General features: G+C 38.5%; 1 protein-coding gene across 1 annotated transcript; it reads right to left on the minus strand.

Annotated features, from left to right (window-relative positions):
• On the minus strand, positions 1-19,457 carry LOC139894646 (uncharacterized). Its single transcript, XM_071878050.1, has 13 exons — positions 19,065-19,457; positions 15,976-16,702; positions 10,027-15,884; positions 8,471-9,924; positions 7,649-7,912; positions 7,348-7,565; positions 6,871-7,142; positions 3,783-6,786; positions 3,335-3,467; positions 2,609-3,114; positions 1,585-2,484; positions 1,248-1,430; positions 1-441 (listed from the first exon to the last, which is right to left on the minus strand). Exons 1-13 carry the CDS (start codon positions 19,415-19,417, stop codon positions 244-246), a joined length of 14,070 nt encoding a protein of 4,689 aa, XP_071734151.1. The 5' UTR covers positions 19,418-19,457; the 3' UTR covers positions 1-243.
• Between the last annotated feature and the right edge of the window lie 422 nt (positions 19,458-19,879).

Genomic DNA, 19,879 nt, shown 5'->3' on the forward strand with positions numbered 1-19,879 from the left:
TGTAAAAATGAAACCTGCTATACATAATAATGTTTTCGACTATTTGCTTATACCTTACGTTCCACTGTGCACAAGGGCGTATTAAAATCAAGTTATCACCTAAAAATATAAAGGAATTATGTACTCGTGACTATAGCCAAAATCAGCTTCTTGTTCCAAAGTGTTTCAAAAAGCCTTTTCACCTATATAAATAAATATATACAAACTCTATCTAGCATAAACCATCTTCAGCACTTGCAGTTATCACGGCCGATATATTTTTATTGTTTTTGATACTTGGAGCCGACAGAACGGACATCGGGAAACAGCAGACGAGCATCGACGGCATAGCACGTGACCACAAGGAATAATGGTAATATCTACTTCATTAGTTAAACAGATACGGCATAACCATGCTGCTTTAGCTGTGTCCGCTTCTTTTGTTGCCATTTCTGACTTTTCCTGAAATTTGTCATGAAATTTCAATGAATAGGTGTTTAAACAATGTCATTTACTTTTATCGAAGGTGGCAAACTTTACCCAATCACCTACCATTTGGGCTATATGATTTCATCTCTAAAGTGGTCAAACGAGTTAAAAGTCATCTGATGTGTATTCAAATGCATTAGATGCAGTATAATCACTTTCTTAGTAATGTTACAGAATTCTGCATTCTTTAGAACGTCAACTACTTATAAACAAGGTTGCAAAAATCGTTACTCGAGGAGTACTCGGTCGGCACTTTTGAGAGAGTAATCGCAACTCGAGGAGTCATCGCGAAGAAATCAGATTGGACTATTTATACATTAATTTAATAATTTTTAGATTTTTATATGTGTATATTATACAAGAAATCTAAATACATAAAACGTTAACATAATTGAAACATAAACATAATCTTGATTTGTTCAAAAACTCAAATTCTAATTAAAATATAAATTCATATTAAAATGTTGACCGACATTAACTTCGATCGATTTGACTTAATAAATCCGAATTTGACCAACTAAATACAATTTTGCCCCATTGACCGATGTTGACCAATTAATTACTCGGACTTTGAAAAATCGGATCGGCCGGTTCATAAAAAGGAGTAATCAGTAGTAACCGACACTAATCGGGAAGTTTTACAACACTGCTTATAAACTTTTTTTTATTAAAAAACAGAATAAAATATAAATAAGTGGTTTACATCTTGAACTGACGCACCTGCTTTGAACATAACCCAATTTATATGCATTTTAAATTAAGTAAAGATGTGGACCCACCTGCTCGAGCAGAAGTGCTGCCTGAGATTCTTTCAATCGTTCTTGCAACGACAACGTCGACTGAAGGAGCGACTGCTTCTCTGTGTCCATTCTGACTCCAGCAGCCGACAACATCTCTTGAACCGCTTGAACCAGCTCCTCAGCCGATACACGCCCATGTTGCAGTTCTTTAATCGGTTGTTTCTGCCAAAAAATAATAATTAAATAATTCATAAGATTCATAAATTTCAGTTGCCACCTATCTTACACTGTGCATCCAATACTTCATGACAAAAAAAAATAAAAAAATAAAAATAAATAAATAAATAAATAAAAAACACTTTAGATGGCAAATAACCTGATTTTTCGTCTTCACTATTCCAGATCCTTCGGGTCGGTCAACATGGTCAACCCCGTTACCACTGTCTTCCGACATCACATGTGACGAAGATTCGTTTCCAATTGACAAACTTCTAAAAGAGAATACATGTGAAGAAAGAGTAGTTTCAGTCTTCCCAGGAGATGTTTCAAGATTAAATCGATAAAGTGCTTGCCCCGCCGACGGTCTTACATCCTCGGGAATTCGACCGTACTTTAACTTTTCTCCGTTTTGACTTCTCCATGCGACTATCTCGCCTTTATAAAACGGTCTTAACGGATGTAGTTGCACTTGCATTGCATCTTGTGGAAGGATATCGTTTCCAAGAAAGTGGGACGCAGTACCCATGCCGTCTCTCACTTTTTCATTAGATGAAAGTTTGAGGATGTTAATAAGTGCGGTTTCAGAGTCTTCTGGGCAGAGAAATAACGAACTGATTGGCAGTGGGACCTGAGACCCCAAAACATGGCTCACAACAATTGAGACAAGATCAAGAACAGACACGTAGCTTGGTGGTTCGGCAATTAACATACAGTTGTTTGAACGATCAACATAGTATAAAGCTCGGTGACTGGGCCCACTTTCCCATTCTGGGATAATAGTCTCTTTAGATGTACGGGTTATGTCTAAAGATTTTGGGAGGAGTAAAAACCGGGTGTGAACAGACTGCACGAATTGCAGCTTTTGAGCAATTGATTCGAGCGATTTTTGTAGTGTCGGGAAGTCGAAACCTTTAGATCTAGTAGTGATAGGCATTGTGTTAAGAACACTTAATACAGTAACCTGAAATGAATTACTTAACAACTTCTGCTTAACAGCTGATAATGAAACCGACCCAATTTCTTCAAGAATCTGAAGAGGTTTTTCACGATCGAGCTCCTGTACAACAGTATCACAAACAAAAGTAAGCATCATAAAATTATACCTGTAGAGCCCTACTTATACTAAAAAAATTTAAATAGACTAAACCAATAAAGTGAGATAAAGGAGTTAACTTTAGTACCTCCACAACAACATCAGAGAGCTTTCTTATGTGAAAGGCCAAACACAATTTCTCTGAAACATCATGGTGAACAAACCTCAGTCTCGATGAATCAATATACTTTACATAACGTGAGCCGTAAGGATCGATATAAACACACGAATTTGCATGAACGAGTCTGCAACCATAATCAGGAACGATCAACTCTGATAAAAAGTTGGAATCGATTGTTTCATTGCAGAGGAAAAGAAGAATCTCCATCACTGCACGAAGCTCATTTGGATTAAGACGTTGATACCCACATGATTTTTGTAAATTTGAAAGAAGATCGAGTGCACAAGTAATAGATAGCGTATCCTGAAGCCCCAAATCTTTGAGAATCTTAATGAATGGCAGGTAGCGTGAAGGAAGTTCAAACGCAAATGGTGAAAGGTTTATCGAAAGACGGGCAAAAAGTGAGCTTGAAGCGACTAAACGGGTCCCATTAGCAGCCGGAATGAATGCAACTCGTTGCAACTCTGACACGTCTGACAAGGAATAAAATAGTATTACAACATTTTCTCAGCTACTACATTCAAATAGATTCAATCTAAAACAAACTTTTTATTCTCATGTATTCCACTATGCAAAGTCATACACACAGAACTAACAACCACAAATTATTTGAGTGTAGTGTGATCGTTCTATAAGCAGATACTGTCTGTAGGTAGAATCGATAAATAAGGTGGAAAAGAATATGAAAGTTACCTGATGAAGATAGTGTACCCCAAATTTTGTCCAGATACTTGAATATCTCAAAAGAAGCTTCTTCAACAGATATTAAGCCCGACTCGTTAGGCCAATGAGCCAGAGTATCTTCACCGAAGTTTCGTCCGATAGCCTGCAATTTGGGTCATAGGTTCAGACGTGTAAAACAGCAAAAGATAACAAAAACACTTACAATTTTTGTGACAAAGTCAAGACATAAATTATAGGGGCTGGTTCAGGTAGTACAAGGTCGCGGGTTCGAGCCCGAACACCCCCAGATTATGGATAGGCAGGTGATTGTGGGTCGGTCAGAGTTTCCGGTTATCAAACTTTTGCATTGAATGTATACGTGTCTATCCAGGTAATCCAGATCCATATTTGGATCATTATCCAACCCACCCAATTAGACACCTCAACATTGAAAAGATAGAAAACATAATATAACTACCTGCAGGTGCTTTAAAACTGTAGTAAAAGGAGGAGGGCTTCTGAGTTGAAGAGCTCCCCAAGAGTACTCCGGTGGGACCATGTTTTGTTTTGAAAGAATCGGTGCAACGCTCCACGCAAGTGGCCAATCTTTTAATATAATAGCTTCACTATACGAACAAAGCACTCGTTTACCGCCTATTTTCCCGCTTACAGACGGAAACCCTTTTTCCATAGGAACACATGCAATCTTGCCAAGAACGTTACAGAAATTATTCCCGTAAAGGACTGCAAAATTTGCAAATATCGATCCGATAAGCGTTTCAGCTAAAGACCATATTTCTAAAGAAACTTCACTTTTAGTGTTTGAAAACTCTTCCTCAAAATCATCAACAAATCCTGAAGATTTCATACTTTCAGCTCCAAGGAACTCGACTCTTCTAGCACATTCTAGAACAATATCTGCATCCCCGGTGTTTTTAAGACCCGTCTTTCTTAATATGTTAAGCCATTCATCTGAAACAAACCGTTCTCCTGGAAACTTGTGAACCTCACCCGAAAAAATCGATCTTAATAATGAATCACCCGGGTCAAACAAGTCTTTGGGTTTGTATAAAGTTCCCGATTGCTCATCAGCACTTTTTACAAATTTCGTCTCTTTTAATGCTTCGATGACTGATGAATCTTGTTGCAGATCTTGCCAGTTCATGTAAAGATATATCCATATGTCATCTTGTTCTGGCTGACCCTTCTCTTCGAACCCCGGTAACGCGAACCGGACCAATATCTGTTCATCGTGCAATTCGGTTACCCCCATGGCGCGTAAAAGTTCACTCTTTACAAACTCAGAGTAACATATACACTTATCATTGTACGGTTTCAGGAAAGTGTCGGGAGCGATCAAGCATGTTTCCTGGATATTCAATTTTATGTAATTTCCAGTCACAGTTTTATATATCGGTAGATCGGCCCACACTAAAATAGCTTCTTGTGTGTACTCTAACGGGATATATGAAAAATCATAAGCCAAAAGATCAAAAAGTTGATCGCTCTCTGAAGCAGTAAAGGAGGGCATTTCTGGTAAATAACCCGCATTTTTAGCTGCAACAAGCTTAGTTGTTATGACTTGTGCCAATGATTGGTCGACACCTGGAAAATAGTTAAGCGGTGGAGCACAGTCGATGAAAGCGGGATCGAGTACTGGTATGTTGCATCGGTTAAGCAACGAGTACAACCATGGGAAACTTTTACTCTTAGCTTTGAAGGATATCATATAAGGTTGAACCGCTTCAGGTAAAGAATTTATTGACGCCACGTCATCATCTTCAAGACCTCGTACACTAACAGAAATTTCTGAGTTTGAATCTATTGGTGGAGGTGGGATGAATATAAGATTACAATGCTTCACACGGCATAAAACGGGTCTACCGAGGAAAGCAGGAACAATTGGCCAATCAGAGAAGAGTGGTAGATCTTGGGACCCACTGAAACTTTCCCAAAAAAGTCTAATCCAGTCTGGAGATGGCCCACCTTCACGGCCTGAACTTGCATTATTTTCCCACGAGAACCAAGGAGCCGAACTTGAGTTCATAACATGGTTCACCCAACTTTCATTGAAGAGTGAACTCATATGATCAGCAAGCAAACTTGGAGAAAACACACGCATTTTCAGTAGTGACAATAAACCATCACTGGTAAAAATCTGGGCCAAAATCGGTCTTTCTAATATATTCGGGTGCACAAAGTTTGCAGCCAAATGGGTCATAAGTGATTGCTGCTGTTTGGTTCCAACCCAAAGCTCATTTGTACCCAATTTAGTAAGGTGACTCGTTGCAGTGGGGCACGGTAAGCCTTTAAGCTCGGCGGCTACTTTCAGGAGCTTAAGGTCCGTACTTCTTCGACCATCATGACCAATTCCCACCATGTTGTACCTTTCGGTTAACGAACCTCCCCCACGACCCATGTCTTCAACAACCCCTCGCCCAAAATCAAACAGAGCCTTGCCTATGCTAGCCACCATCTCTATCGGGTCACCTTGACCAGGTGTAGTATGAGTTGACCGATAAGGCCTACTCCGGTCAGGTCCGGGTACATAATTGACATCTGGCTCATTAATTTCTCTCGATGTACCAGGCTCATCGGTACCGGAAGGTTCTAGAAGCTGAATATCTGATAAGCAATACTCAAGAACATCCACATAAGTATCAATTAATGGAATAACGATTGAAGTTGAAGACATTCTAAGAAGCTCACGGACCATTTTTGGTTTTATTTCTCTAATATTAAAACCGATTAACTGAATTTCAGACACTAATTCCCAAGGTACTGAAAATACTGGATAATGCTCTTTAACGAAAGCACAAACTGTAGCTGGAAGCACGTTTCCACCGATTCTACTTCCTGGTTGTGTAAGAAACATACCCTCTTCAGCTCTGACTAAATTTCCAGAGTACAACTGCCAAACAGGAAGATCAACAAGGCGAGAATAGAACGGTTTTATGACTCGGTCGACTAAACAGTTCCAGTCAGCTTTAAGTGTCCTCTCTGAAACTACGAACTTGTCGCATTCGGTATCAGTAAGCATCGGTCTCCCGCTGGATGTAGGCCAGAAGGAATATATCTGAGCCCCGCATGCATTCAACGCCATATTAATGGCATGGATTGCTCTCGAGTCAAGTGACGATGTTGATGGGTCCCGCCTTATTTTAAACATTTCCAACACTAATCTTATGTATGAATCCCGCACACAAGTCAACAGTTCTCGATTCCATGCTTCAATTAGCTGATTTCCTGCATCTGGTTGTGCTTTAGCCAAAGACTCGTTATCTTGATACATAAAAATGTAACGGCCTCGATTATGACGAACAAGAAAACAACCAAGAACAGCTACAGGCATGCTAATACAGTCAGATAAAGGAAGAGGAGACATGATAGAAAACAATGATCGGGTCTCAGCAAGATGTCCATTTCTTAAAATGTGAACCGCCACACCAGCGACAGGTGTCAGGTTATATGCTAGATATCGCCTGCAATAAATAATAACATAAGGATTTATCAAAAAAAAAAAAAAAGGTACATAAGAAAAATGTGTAAATAAACCAATCATTTACCTATCAAGAGCCATATTTCTTGTTTGACCAGAACCCAAGCTAAGTACAACGAGCCATCGGTCCACAACTATTGTTCCCTTTTGGTGCATATTAATATCTACAACATGCAACTTGACAGCAGAACTTGATGTGCCAAATAAATTTGATAACTGAAATTTCTTCCATTTCTTCTCTGAAAACGGATTCCTTAATGTTGCATGTGACGGATCCACATATATCAGAAAATCTTGCGAAGGTTGTGAATCTTTTTCCTCCCAAGTTGATAATGAAACCTGAAATTTGCATAGAATTACAATAAAAGCACTGCTAATCATGTAAAACAATTATCACATACATTAACTTTTCAAACCATTGATAAATTTACATCATAATAACTCACAAGAACGACATAACTAAATCATATATTATATATTATATATAACAATAAGTTGAGGTCATAAAACAAAAAAAAAAACAAAAAAACAATGTTTTTATTACCTCCGAAACTGACTTCAGAAAGACAAGTGTTCTAGATGCATGCCTGATAAAATTTTCAAATATCTGTGTGATTTCAGTCCATTCAGATTCCGTGTCGACGTCAATTAACTTTGGTGGAATAGGCATGCGTATAACCGTTGAATCAGATGACCAGGGAACTTTTTGACCAACAAACATTGGGCTAAATTGATCACTAAATCGTTCAGTCAGATTTGTTCCTGCAGTTAAGCAAGGAAATAAGATAATCTAAGTGACAAAAAGATAAAAGATTTGGCAAACACGAGACAAAATACAAACATACCTGTCAAATTAAACATCTTTGCGGCAGGAGAATGAGTTGAAGGTAAAGCAAAAGCCATACCACGAGGATCAAACATGTATAAATAGCCACCAGATAACACAGAAGGAAGATCAGTTACAGAATAACAGCTCATTAAACCTAAACCATAATTAAGCATGTCACCCCTTAAACCCCACGGAGGAAGAAACTGGAGGCTCGATATTTCTTCCCTACTCAAACTGGCTCCTTCCAAAACAGCAACGAGAGCGGGCCCTTGAAAATCACCTGTAAATGATATACATGGAGAAAATTTTGATCTCAAAAACTTCAAAGTTTTGTTGAATATTGATTCTAAAAAATAAGGGTTGCGGGTTTTACTGCGCCAATTAGGGCCCTCCCTTCAGCAGTCCTATGTGAATGGTCTACTGAAAAATTTATCTACAACAGTTACAGGATGTAGCAATATTAACCCATTATGTTCCACTCGAACGAATCAGGCTGGTCAAATATAACTAGCACAACCTACAAGTAAAGGTAGCAATCTTGACCCATTACTCCTAAATTAATTAATTTTAATAATTAAATAAAAACCCATTAGAACAACCTCTAAAACCAAATTTGACACATAATTATGACATGGCAAAAAAATGAACAAGTTTTGTGGGTCAACCAATCCCCACCAGTTTTGAGTTTTGACCCTCAGAAAGCGATAGGCCACTCTACCTGACAGCCCATCTTACCCGACCTCAAATAAAAATATGTCCGTACCATATAGAGTTCAATTCAGTTTCCTATACAGTAATAATCTAATCTAATAAACTTGAAGTCAAATTCCGACTGTACCTAAGTTTTGCTGCAGCAATGACTGACATGGATGTTGCCTCTTGTCAAATATTATGTGAAGCTTTTTGGCTTTGCAGCAGTCTGCCAGCTCAATAAGATCAAATAATAGGAAATCTTTGCTCCCGTACAATTCGAGAAGATCGCAGATTTTAGCGTAGTCCATGCACGGTAAATCTTTTGTCATTTCCTCACTGACCAAAGAGATGGATCTAAGAGATTGAATCCCGAGCCTATTTGCCAGATCATGACTGATAGCTGGGTGTATGACATGTTTCCCGATCATAGTATTATTTTCGATCCAAGGAGTATCGTTATACATAACATGTTGTGAAGCCATAAGAACCCCTTGAGAATCCGGGACCAATAACGGGCTGTTAGAAGATTCAAACATTCTTCTATCTAATTGACAATCTGCAATTGCTTCTAGAACACACACAACGAAACTTAGCTGATCTTCTGAAAGTGGTGACCCTCTAACATCTTTTTGTAAGCGTAGTAGAACGTTGGTATAGTCATAGACGTCAAAACTTAGTTTAACTCCTAAAGCCAGAAGAAAATCTCTAAAAACTGATAATTCAGAGGGGACCACGTATAAATATGGACTGTATTTTACAGGCGAATCGAATGCGAGTGCTTCAACAGTTACAAAATCATCTCCAATCCATACCCAAGAAACACCATCAAGAGAAGCTTTTAAGACTTCAAATTCTTCACTGCCAACATATTCTTGCAAATTTGAATAAAGTACAGGCATATGTTCTTGTAGAGAAACTTCAAATTCAGGATCCAACTCCGAACGGGTCTTGAGTTGTGCATAAGATTTGGACAGTGAAACTAGTTGAGTAGACAATATACTTATATGTAACCGCTCTGTCCAACCGAGCATACGTTGTAAATACATCGAATTACATTCACCATCCAGTATGTGCATCATAGATGAACCAAGCCACATTTGTGATTTGGGTCGGACCGTATCCGGTGATGCAATTACTTGACCCGGTACCAACCATGGAAGACCATACAAAGGTGGGTCAACATAAACAGGACACCAACTAATGGTTCTCAGTTCAGACCAAAACTCCTCTCCAGGCATTTCATCAAACAGGTTATTTGCAACGTTGTGATCATCATCATTGGGCAAGCTGATGTCACTTTCAGCTGCAGTCCCAAACTCATTAAAGTTAAATTCTACTTCCTCAGTTGAGAGCTTGAGTGCCAATGCATTTAAAGAATTAAGTAATATTTTCCCATTCACAACAGCATTTGGGTCCCCTGATTCATGCCACACAGACACTGACCTAGCAGAGTCGAGCAAACCTTTAATTCCTAAGTTTTGCCTTAGTCCAAGTTTGACTAACGTCTCCAATGTTTCCGGGTCAGAGAAGTTTCCAGAAGGAAAGAACATGTCTTTATGCAGAAAATTTTGTAGCTCTGCTACACGAGGATCATATAGCCTGCAGAATTTAGAAAAGCATATCATGAACAAAAATACCAACACAGATATATACACTCAAACTAAACTATAAACGTGCAAAGGAAACAAATCAAGATTATACCTGTGTGGTTCCTGCAAAGATCCCTCATTTGTGAGGACAAAGGGTGTCCTCGTGAGTTCTTCTTTAAAGAAGCTATCTTCCTGGATCAAAACACGGATTTCGTCGAGGATAGCGGAGAGAATCCCGGGTTTAGAGACTAGTTCGGGCATGCGATTAAATACATTGACTTTATAAAATTGTACTCGAGAAGGTTCTTGAATATCTAAATACTTTTTCAATAATTTTCTTTCTTTCTCTGAGTCAATACGAATAAAGTCATCATTCAAAAGATCCTCTAGGATACCATCTGGTTTAAGCCATTTAGTAGGTTTGGTTAAAGAAACCAACTTTCTACTCTTGAATGACTCAAACATTGGAATCTGTTTGATGATATTAATATGAGAATTGTTTAATAATCCTTCAGAAAACCACTTGGATTGAAGAATGAAACTTCTAAGCTCGTGTAGCTCACCCTCTGATGCATCCATAAAAAGCGGTTCGATTTTGTCGGGTTCACTAGCAACCGATAAGAGTGCATTTAACAAGCCACTTGCAGTTGGAGACTGCACGTATTTATTCAAATGTGGATGTTCTAACGGCATATCATGTCTCAATAACAAACATCCTATCTTCAACAACAATGATGTCATGTTCTCGCTCCAACCATCATCTTCAATCACATATGAACTCTCAACAAGTTGCATAAGATGATTATTTCCGACAGGTAAAATCGGCCACTTCGAAAATATCGATAGATCCTCACAGTTCAAATTTAAATAATTCCATAACAACCTCATCCATTCCAAAGTAGGTTGACCTTGTTGACCCGGGACCCACGTCACCTGCTTCGCGTGCATCCATTCTGCGGGAAGTATTCTCAGAAAGAGCTTTTCAAGCGTATAGCAATTCAGAATCGAAACGTTGAAAAAATCACTTTTGGCTATTTCACATAATTTCTCGTAAATGGTATCGGAAATTTCGGAATCCACAAGTTGGTTTGAAACATAGTCTTTTAAAAGATTATATGCATCTCCACGTGCTAAAAAAACTCTGTCACTCGACCCTCGTTTCTCAATACCCGTGAATAAACCATTTGAAAGAGGCAGAAGAGGTAAACCATACAAACTATCTGCCTGAATAGGCGTTTTCAAATCAACCAAACAATACTCAAGTGCCAAAAGCATTCCATTTCGATCACGAAATTCCCTTTTTCGGCGAACCAACAATGTTCTTAGTAACGGGGGAGTCAAAAAATGCAACGAAGGACAAAACTCCATGAATTTTACCACATGAGACTTGGGCATCGTTGTAATCGGTAAACCTGCATCAGATAACGCATCTACAAGACCGGTGACACTCTCAAATGTAAAATCAGGGAAGATAGCTTGTTTAGTTGATATCCATTGACCACCCCTTGCTTTAGTGTACAATACACGAAGACCCGAATCAGCAACGAAGCTATAAAGCTTCTGAACCATTGAAGCCCATGGTCCTGACGTAGCAGTTGTCGGCCAAAAAGAATAAAATGAATCAGAGTTCTCGATTTCCAACGTAAGTTTTTCAAGCAAATGGCCATATGCAGGTGCAGCAACTTCTTCCAATAGATACACGTTCCATTCAGAACGTTTTTTGCCACCACCCGCCATGTCATTACCAAACCATATATCCCTTCGATTAGAAGATAACTCAAAATACGCATTAACATGCACCGGAAGACCCGTACTTATCGGAAGCGGTAAAAAACAAAATGCTTGCCCCTCAAAATTTCTCTCAGCTTCGGAAAAATCGGTTTTTAAACATGACGCCACGCAAGCCCATGGAATATATTTATGAGATTTGTTGTCGTTGGCTTCGGAGTTTCTTTTACCATGTCGACCATCAAAGCATTCACTAGTTAGCCAGACGTTTGACTTTTCTTCAGACGAGCTTTTCTCGGTCAACAAAAGTTTTTGACTTTTCCATGGCAGACCCGTGTCACTTGATCTCCTCAACTTTTCATAGAAACGATTTATATCTGATCCATCATAATGTTCATGCAAATAATTAAGTGCTCCAGGCTCAGCTTCACCGATATGTTCCTTATGGACTCGATGTACGAGCTGCATCTCACTACCGGCCCCTTCTTTTGTATAAATGGCAATGGTTTTCACGTTACGTAAAAACAGCAACGTTTCGGAAACAACCTCAGCAAACGATGATAAGAGTGATGTGACATCCTGTGGTGAGTAAGCTTCCTTTTTTATTTGACTTTTCAAAGCAACTTTAGCATTTCGTAAGGGGAATCGAAAAAGTGTACCAGGAAACGCCTGTTGCATGTCACAACCGAAGTGAAGAAACGGTGAAAATTGATCGGGGAACTGTTCAAGAATCTTTCGGCCTGAAAATTTGATCCGTAAACCGGGATGAGAAGGAGATATTCCCGGTAAGTTGCATGCATGAGGATCAAACAATACAATATTCTCCCCAGATACAAACGTAGGTATATCAGTAAAGTGGTAAACACAGTTAAACCCTAAACCAAATCTTCCAATCGCAAACGGCTTTTCGAGCTTACTTTCTTGACCAATTCGAGAAATTGCATACAAATCTTGTGGACTGAAAACCGAGTTATTGAAACAGTATAACGCGGGCCCTTGCCATTCCGCCATTTCCGGTGACAAAATCGACGAAGTCCCGTAATGAGTATTATCCAACAAAAACGCTACTTCTGTTGCTTTAGCGTCTTCCGCATTTTGCACTAGCTCAAAAAGTGTACCGGGCCCATCTGCATACATATCAAGAATATGTTTAAGTCTGGTAGTCAACGCCTCATGTTGACCAAATGCTTCAGCAGCTCCCGATAAACTCAAATTCATTGAATCGGCACTCTCAGCAAGTAACATCCGACGAAGAGAATGAACACCGAGCTTTTCAGCCACATCATTCGAAATGTTACCGTGCACGTATTTCTGCACCGTTCGTTTCATATTCAAGGCCACGTTAGATGAATCATCTTCAGAACCGAGTAACCATGGTGCATCGTTATAAACCAAATCTGTGGCGTCAACAAGAACACATGAAACATCTGGTAAAAAGATTTTAATTTGCCCTTCGTACGATTGAACTTCGGCCAGATGTTGTGCAATTAGTAACGATGCTCTTAGTTCTTGTGAATTTAATCGGGTCGACCCTTTGATTCCCGCCATTCTACATAAAATTTTAGCATAATCTGTAGGATTTAAAAACTCACGGATCCCGAGCTCTATAAACAAATCTCTAAAAACAGCTAAGTCAACAGGGATGACCCGTATATAAGGGGCCAAATGGAGCGACCCGATTATAACGACTTCTTCCGGCGTTGCAAACCCGTCTCCTACCCAAATCCATCTAGAACCTTCTAGAACAGCCTTCACGATATCCATCTCGTCTGAATTTAGCATGTTTGATAAAAGCGAGTATATTCTCGGCATTGCTAACGCCAATTCCTGACGAAGCTCGGGGTCAGTAACGGTTTCGTTGTTTTTCCCGAGCTCGAGAAGTTGGGCGGCAATTACACTGCCACCTGGCGGTGATGACCACCCGAGATAAAGCGATAACGATGTCGAAGAACAATTACCGTCCAATATACGCATACTGGCAGAAACAAGCCATAAATCTGAATAAAGTCTAACTAATTTTGGAGGTGCAACCATAGATGACACAACGGGCCATGGTAACGATTGAAACGGAGGCGAAACGAGAACCGGGCACCATGAAATTAACCGTAGATCGTTCCAAAACTTATCTAAATCGGACTTGAGATTTCGGGACCTAAATGCACTAGCAGCCCGTGAGAACATCCGGTTCACTGTTCCTTGATCATTAGGCAAATCGGGTATCCATTTCAATGCGTTTACTTCAAGATAAGAAAGAAGTACTTTCCCTCTAAAATGAGCCGTTTGTTGATCATCGTGCATTAACCGCTCAACTTGTCGAGCACTTTGTATGACAGCCTCGGGAGACACAAATGTTTTTAACCCCAAACCTTGTAAGATGTCTAAAATGGTAGTTTCTTCATAAGCACCAGAAGGAAAACTATCAGAACCTTCTAGAAGAGCGTACAACTCTTCATTTCGAGGATCATAAAGCACGGTTGGAGATTTCAACGTACCACTGGAAGTAGAAACAAATTCCAAATTTGCCACCTGGCCCCTGAAAGTGGGGTCCTCAGCTGACAAATATGGCAACTCTTGAAGAACTGACATCATGGTGATGTCACGGAACTCGGCTGGCAAATCTTTAACCTTATTAAACACGTATTGCTTATAGAATCTAGCCTTCCCCATACGCTCGATCCCATAGTACTTGCTCAAAATTTCATCTTCAATAGCGGAAGAACTTTTAACAAAGTCATCACCAAATAACGACTCGGGACATTCAAATGGTGGCAAAATTTTCCCATCTTGTAATCCAGAGTACCGAAAGTTCTCGTCCCCACCGAACATTTTAAAAATTGGAAGCCGCATACATGCTTTTTTATCAGAGTCAGACATATAGTTTCCAATATACCATTTTGGATCAAGAAAAAATTGGCGAATCTCGTCCCTTTCGAAAGCTTCTAGCTTTTGAAGAAAAACTTCATTAATATCATCAAATGATAAAACGACATCGAAGATTGACTTCAATACACCTGCTCCATCAGCATCACGAACATAGTTGACCAAATCCGGGTGTTCAATTGCATGGCTTGTGTCAAGTATCTTGCAACCGATTTTACGTAGAACATGTTGCATATTCTCCGATAATTTATCGACATTTAATAATTTGAGCTGACCAGATGGTCTGTAGAGATGACCAGAAAGTGAGGGTAAAATAGGCCAATCACCAAATATTGATAAACTGTCACAGTTACCATTAAGATACTTCCAAAATAGATGAAACCATGTTCTATCAGGATGATTAGAATTGGATTCTGGGTCCCACAAAACCGAGGCTTTATATTTCCAATCAGCAGGTACAACTTTCGCGAACAACTGAAGGAAGAAATCAACATTGAGAACGAAAACATTTGTGGACGGGATCGTAGCAATAGATTCAAGTCTAGTTAATAAGTTCTGAGGTATATTTCGATCGATAACTCTTTCGGGTATCTTTTGTAGCAGCACATATTCCAAGTCGTTGCAGACGAAATACAACACACCTTTTGAAGCTTCAAAAAACGATCCAAATTCACCATTTGCTAAAGGAACCAAAGCCAAATTATACGCATGTGTAACAACATCATCATCGATCAAATCCTCAAGACAATACTCCAACAATACAAGCTTGTAAGATCGGTCTATATTGTCGATACCTTTCGATAGCCTTAAAAAATTCCGTACTGAATCGGGAGTAACTACTTTAACTCGCACGCTAGATGCAAATTTCACAAGCATATCTCGTAATTCAATAGGTAAATGAACGATAGGCATTCTCAACTGTATAAGAGCTTTACCAAGTTCGTTACTTTTACAGAACTCAATATCATGAAGATAAGCTTCAACCAATGGGACCCACTTCCCACCATCAAGATCTGAATGCAAAACAGGGGAATCACCTATGCTTTTATAAAATTTCTCCACCAAAATGTTCCATGGCTCCTCAAACAAACCGGTAGGCCATAAAGAATAGTATAAATTGGTGGGACCCAAAATTGATTGTACTTGAAGAAGTAAAGTAACAAAAGAAGAAGCGACAACATCCTCCAACAGAAGCCGGTTCCAAAGAGACCGTATCCTTCCACTTCTGTCCATGTCAGCACCATACCAAATGCCACGACGGTTTGATGACACCTCAAAGTATCCATTTATTTGCACAGTCATTCCAGTTTTTACTGGCAACGGGAGAAAACAAAATGCCCGACCATCTTTAAGGACATCACCCTGTTAAACATAAAAAAGATAGTATCAGTAAAATCCAGTAACGAAGTCGAATTTATGCATATAATCAAGGTATATATAAAGTAAATATTACTCTGGATGAATTGTCTGATATACAAGCAGCAACTGCAGCCCACGGTAGCAGATGGATGTCATAATCTTTTGACATACTAGCAGCAAAAGAACCAATTTTGCTAGATGCTGATGCCATAGTCTGCACGATATAGAATGTATCGACCCGCTTTTGAGCCTGGACCCCACTTAAATCTTCACTCAAAAAATCCATCAAAAAACCATCAGTTCTATTATCTGATGAATTCATGGATTTGGATAACCTTAAAAGAGCCTGACGATGCCATACGGTTTCTTTATCTGCCAACCCGATAGAGCTTGAATAAACTTTTGTAGGTTCCAGCATATCAGTATCCCATACAAACATTTCAATAGAAACAACACTTTTTAAAAATAAAAGTGCAAAAACGCCTTCTTCATATAGCTGATTAAACATTAGAGAAATATCATCTGCCAAATAGGCTTGTTTGGAGAGTTTACTGATGGCTGCCTGCTCTTTGTTCCTCAAAGGGAAACGAAATATGGTTCCGGGAAAAGTAGTTTTCATGTTGCAACCGAAGGCACAATATGGAGAAAGTTGGTCTTGGTATTTTGAGAAGGCATTTGAAGTTACATACTCGATTCTCTTTCCGGGGTTTAAAGTGGAAATATTTGGAAGGTAATCACCCTGAGGATCAAACAAGACTACATATTTGTCACTAACGAAAGATGGCAAATCAGTCAGATGGTACACCGAGTTGAAGCCAACCCTAACAGACAAAAAGATACAGATCATCAATTAGTTAACGATTGATAAATCAATAGTTAAGTTTAGGAATACTTAAATAGATTCTTATACCATGCAGTGCAAAAGAGTAATGAAGATCATCGTCAAGTATATATCTGAAGAGCTACGAAATTTAGAGCAAATATTGACTTGTTATTAATTTTAAGTGACAAAATGATGTTATGTATGTAGTGTTACAAGTACCAAATTGGTAGTTTCTATAGTTTTATAGGAATATAGGATAACACGTGGATTTGGAATCAATATAGTGAAAATAACATCACTTATTATTCATGGCAAATTGAAAGTTGTGTAGATTACATGAACGAGATCATAGAAGTCTTACAGTATGCCTAGTCACATTAAGAATAGTAACTGAATGATAAAAATAGATAAAGTTAATCAAATATCCTCATAGTGATTACTTTTGCAATTTGACCTCTCCGTATTTGCCCATAGTTGGAGGGTCACTAAAAGTTCTTTTAACTTTCCACAGAATAATAGCAGTTATATCAATATATTCGGTTGCCAAAATATTTTATTGCAAAAAATACGAACAGCTATGTTATCACAACACATTTTCATAAGAGTCTGCGAAATTCATGTTTCACGGGTCAAGACTAACTCCCAAACAGTCATTGTCTGCTGACACTACGTTGTGAGACTAAGATTCCCGTCATGGAGAATACAATAGCTAGTAGTGATTCACCTACTATGATAGTATCTAGCACTATCTAGATAGGGTTTTAAAAAACGCTAATTGGGTATTAGACTGTGAAAACCTTGTAGGGATTAATCGGCCAAATCAGGGACTAATAGAGAAATTATCAAATTGGAATTTTTATACATTGACCAATAAATTTCAAAATTATATGCATAGATATATAAGAAAACCATTAACATAACACATGAACAAACATAAACTTTAACATAATTTCCTAGAACCATAAACATAATCGTTCAATTGTTCAACTTAGACTTTTACCAAATTTTGACTGACTAAATCCACCATTGACCAACTTAATCCGATTTAGAATCATTGACCAGCGTTGACTGATTAGTCATACGGATTTATAAAAATCTAATCGATCTGCTTCTAAAAAAGATTAATCGGGGATTAATTGGGATTTTTCAACAGTGTATCTAGATATCTGACAACCATGTGTACATATTTGATCGTAGTACCCAAAACTGTTCCCCTAACGCTCACGAATGTGTCTTTGTAAGTGAACTCCAACACCCCAATAATCAGTATTGGCAACTAATAGCATCTAACTAAAATCCTTTCACTAATCCAATTTACCATACGTATTAACCTACTACATGTACCTAGAACATCTAATAATTATCCAGAATTTGAGTATAATTTGCATCAAAACCCTCTGTAATATATCTCTTTTTAACTAACCAGACGCATCTTAAAACTAACGTCAAAACATACTTCTACAACAAATTTATGTCAAAACCCTAACGATAGGTAAATCTCGAGAGTCGTTTGTCTCGAACTCATTACTCATCTCAGGTAGCAAAATTCAGTGCAACAACCCCTTTTCTATCATCATATGTCACAAAAAGGCCGTATACATGTAAACAAACCAATAACAAGAAGCAGATTGCATATTCAAAAACATGAACAAAACGTTACAGAGTCCCTTAAAGCAACCACATAAATCTATAATATCAAATTGACTTTAATGCAATGGCAATCTAACAAACTAACTATCCTAGTGCTCAAATTCCATTGGACATTGGCAACCTTGTTAGACAATGAAACCCGTAGGCATTACTTTATTATAGCACCATATATATAGGGATGCAAGGACACATATAAACCCTGAAAACACGACGTATGAAATAAAAAACGTTACGGAAAAGGAAACACAATCAAGCAAGACGTAACCAAATCAACGAATACCATTCCATCTGTGCCACAAATTAAAAAAAAAAAAAAAAAAAGAGTTATTTTTGTTTATTTGTTAGTGTTTTTTTAATATTAGCATTCTCTTCCAGTCCGAGCTTTCGCGATTTCGCCGCTCGGCGTGCGGGGCGTGTTAGATGATAGGTTAGTGGCCTAACCCGATTGTGGGCTTGGGTCCATTAGGGTTTTTACGTTTTGTATGTGTCCTTGTATCCCTATATATATATATATATATATATATATATATATATATGGTGCTATAATAAAGTCATACCTACGGGTTTCATGGTCTAACAAACCTAGCAAACTAACTATCCTAATATGCAAATTTTGCTACACTTTACTCAGTAACCAAACAAGATTACAACAATCACATTACATAGCATGAACAGATTCAATCATAACAAGTTATAGATGTAAAATTCACCCGAATCGACCAGTCTTCCATGTTTGACTTTGTTTACCACTGCCACCGATTCTCGAAATACTAGCGAAATCATCTTCAGTAAACACGGCATTATTATACGCCAATAACGCCGGCCCTTGCCACTGAGCGAGGTTCGGTGACAACAGTGAACTGGTGGCGTGTGAACGCCGGTCCAAACACAAACAGACTTTGGTAGCACCGGCGTCATCGGCGTTTTGAATTAGTTCTTTCAAAACGGTGGTTCCTTCAGGATAATTTAATAAAACCTCTCTGATTCTTCTTGTTAGATCTACTTTTTGACCGAAATCTTCCAACAGAAGTGATCGTGATGATGATGATGATTGTTCGTCCATTGTTGATGGAATTAAAAATCACAGGTCAAACCATTTGCGAAGAAATTTGGGGAAGAAATAGAGAGGTTGAGGTGAGGGTTTACTATTTAGTTTTGATTTTATTATTTTTTATTTTTTATTTGATCTTTGATTTTGATTTTTGATTTTTTTAATGGGTGTAGAGTGTAGACCGACTTTGCAAAACTTTTTTTCTTTATTTTTTCCCCAAATGTTTAGTTCTTTTCTTCGGTTCAGGGTTTTCTCTTCTCTACTAAAATTATTTTTTTTGACAGCTATTGAATCACTCCGGGGAACTAAAACACTCGTTACGATCATCTCCCGTTTCGACTATATCGATGCAGTGATAATAAACTCGCTCCCATCGCTCCGGGAGGAAACCTTGAAACCGATCCAAGGACACGGCCAAGTAAAACCGCCCTCCCCTTTATCCCCAAACGATATGAGAAATGTACCATGGATGGA

This window comes from Rutidosis leptorrhynchoides, chromosome 2 (assembly GCF_046630445.1).
Source record: "Rutidosis leptorrhynchoides isolate AG116_Rl617_1_P2 chromosome 2, CSIRO_AGI_Rlap_v1, whole genome shotgun sequence".
Lineage (NCBI taxonomy): Eukaryota > Viridiplantae > Streptophyta > Magnoliopsida > Asterales > Asteraceae > Rutidosis > Rutidosis leptorrhynchoides.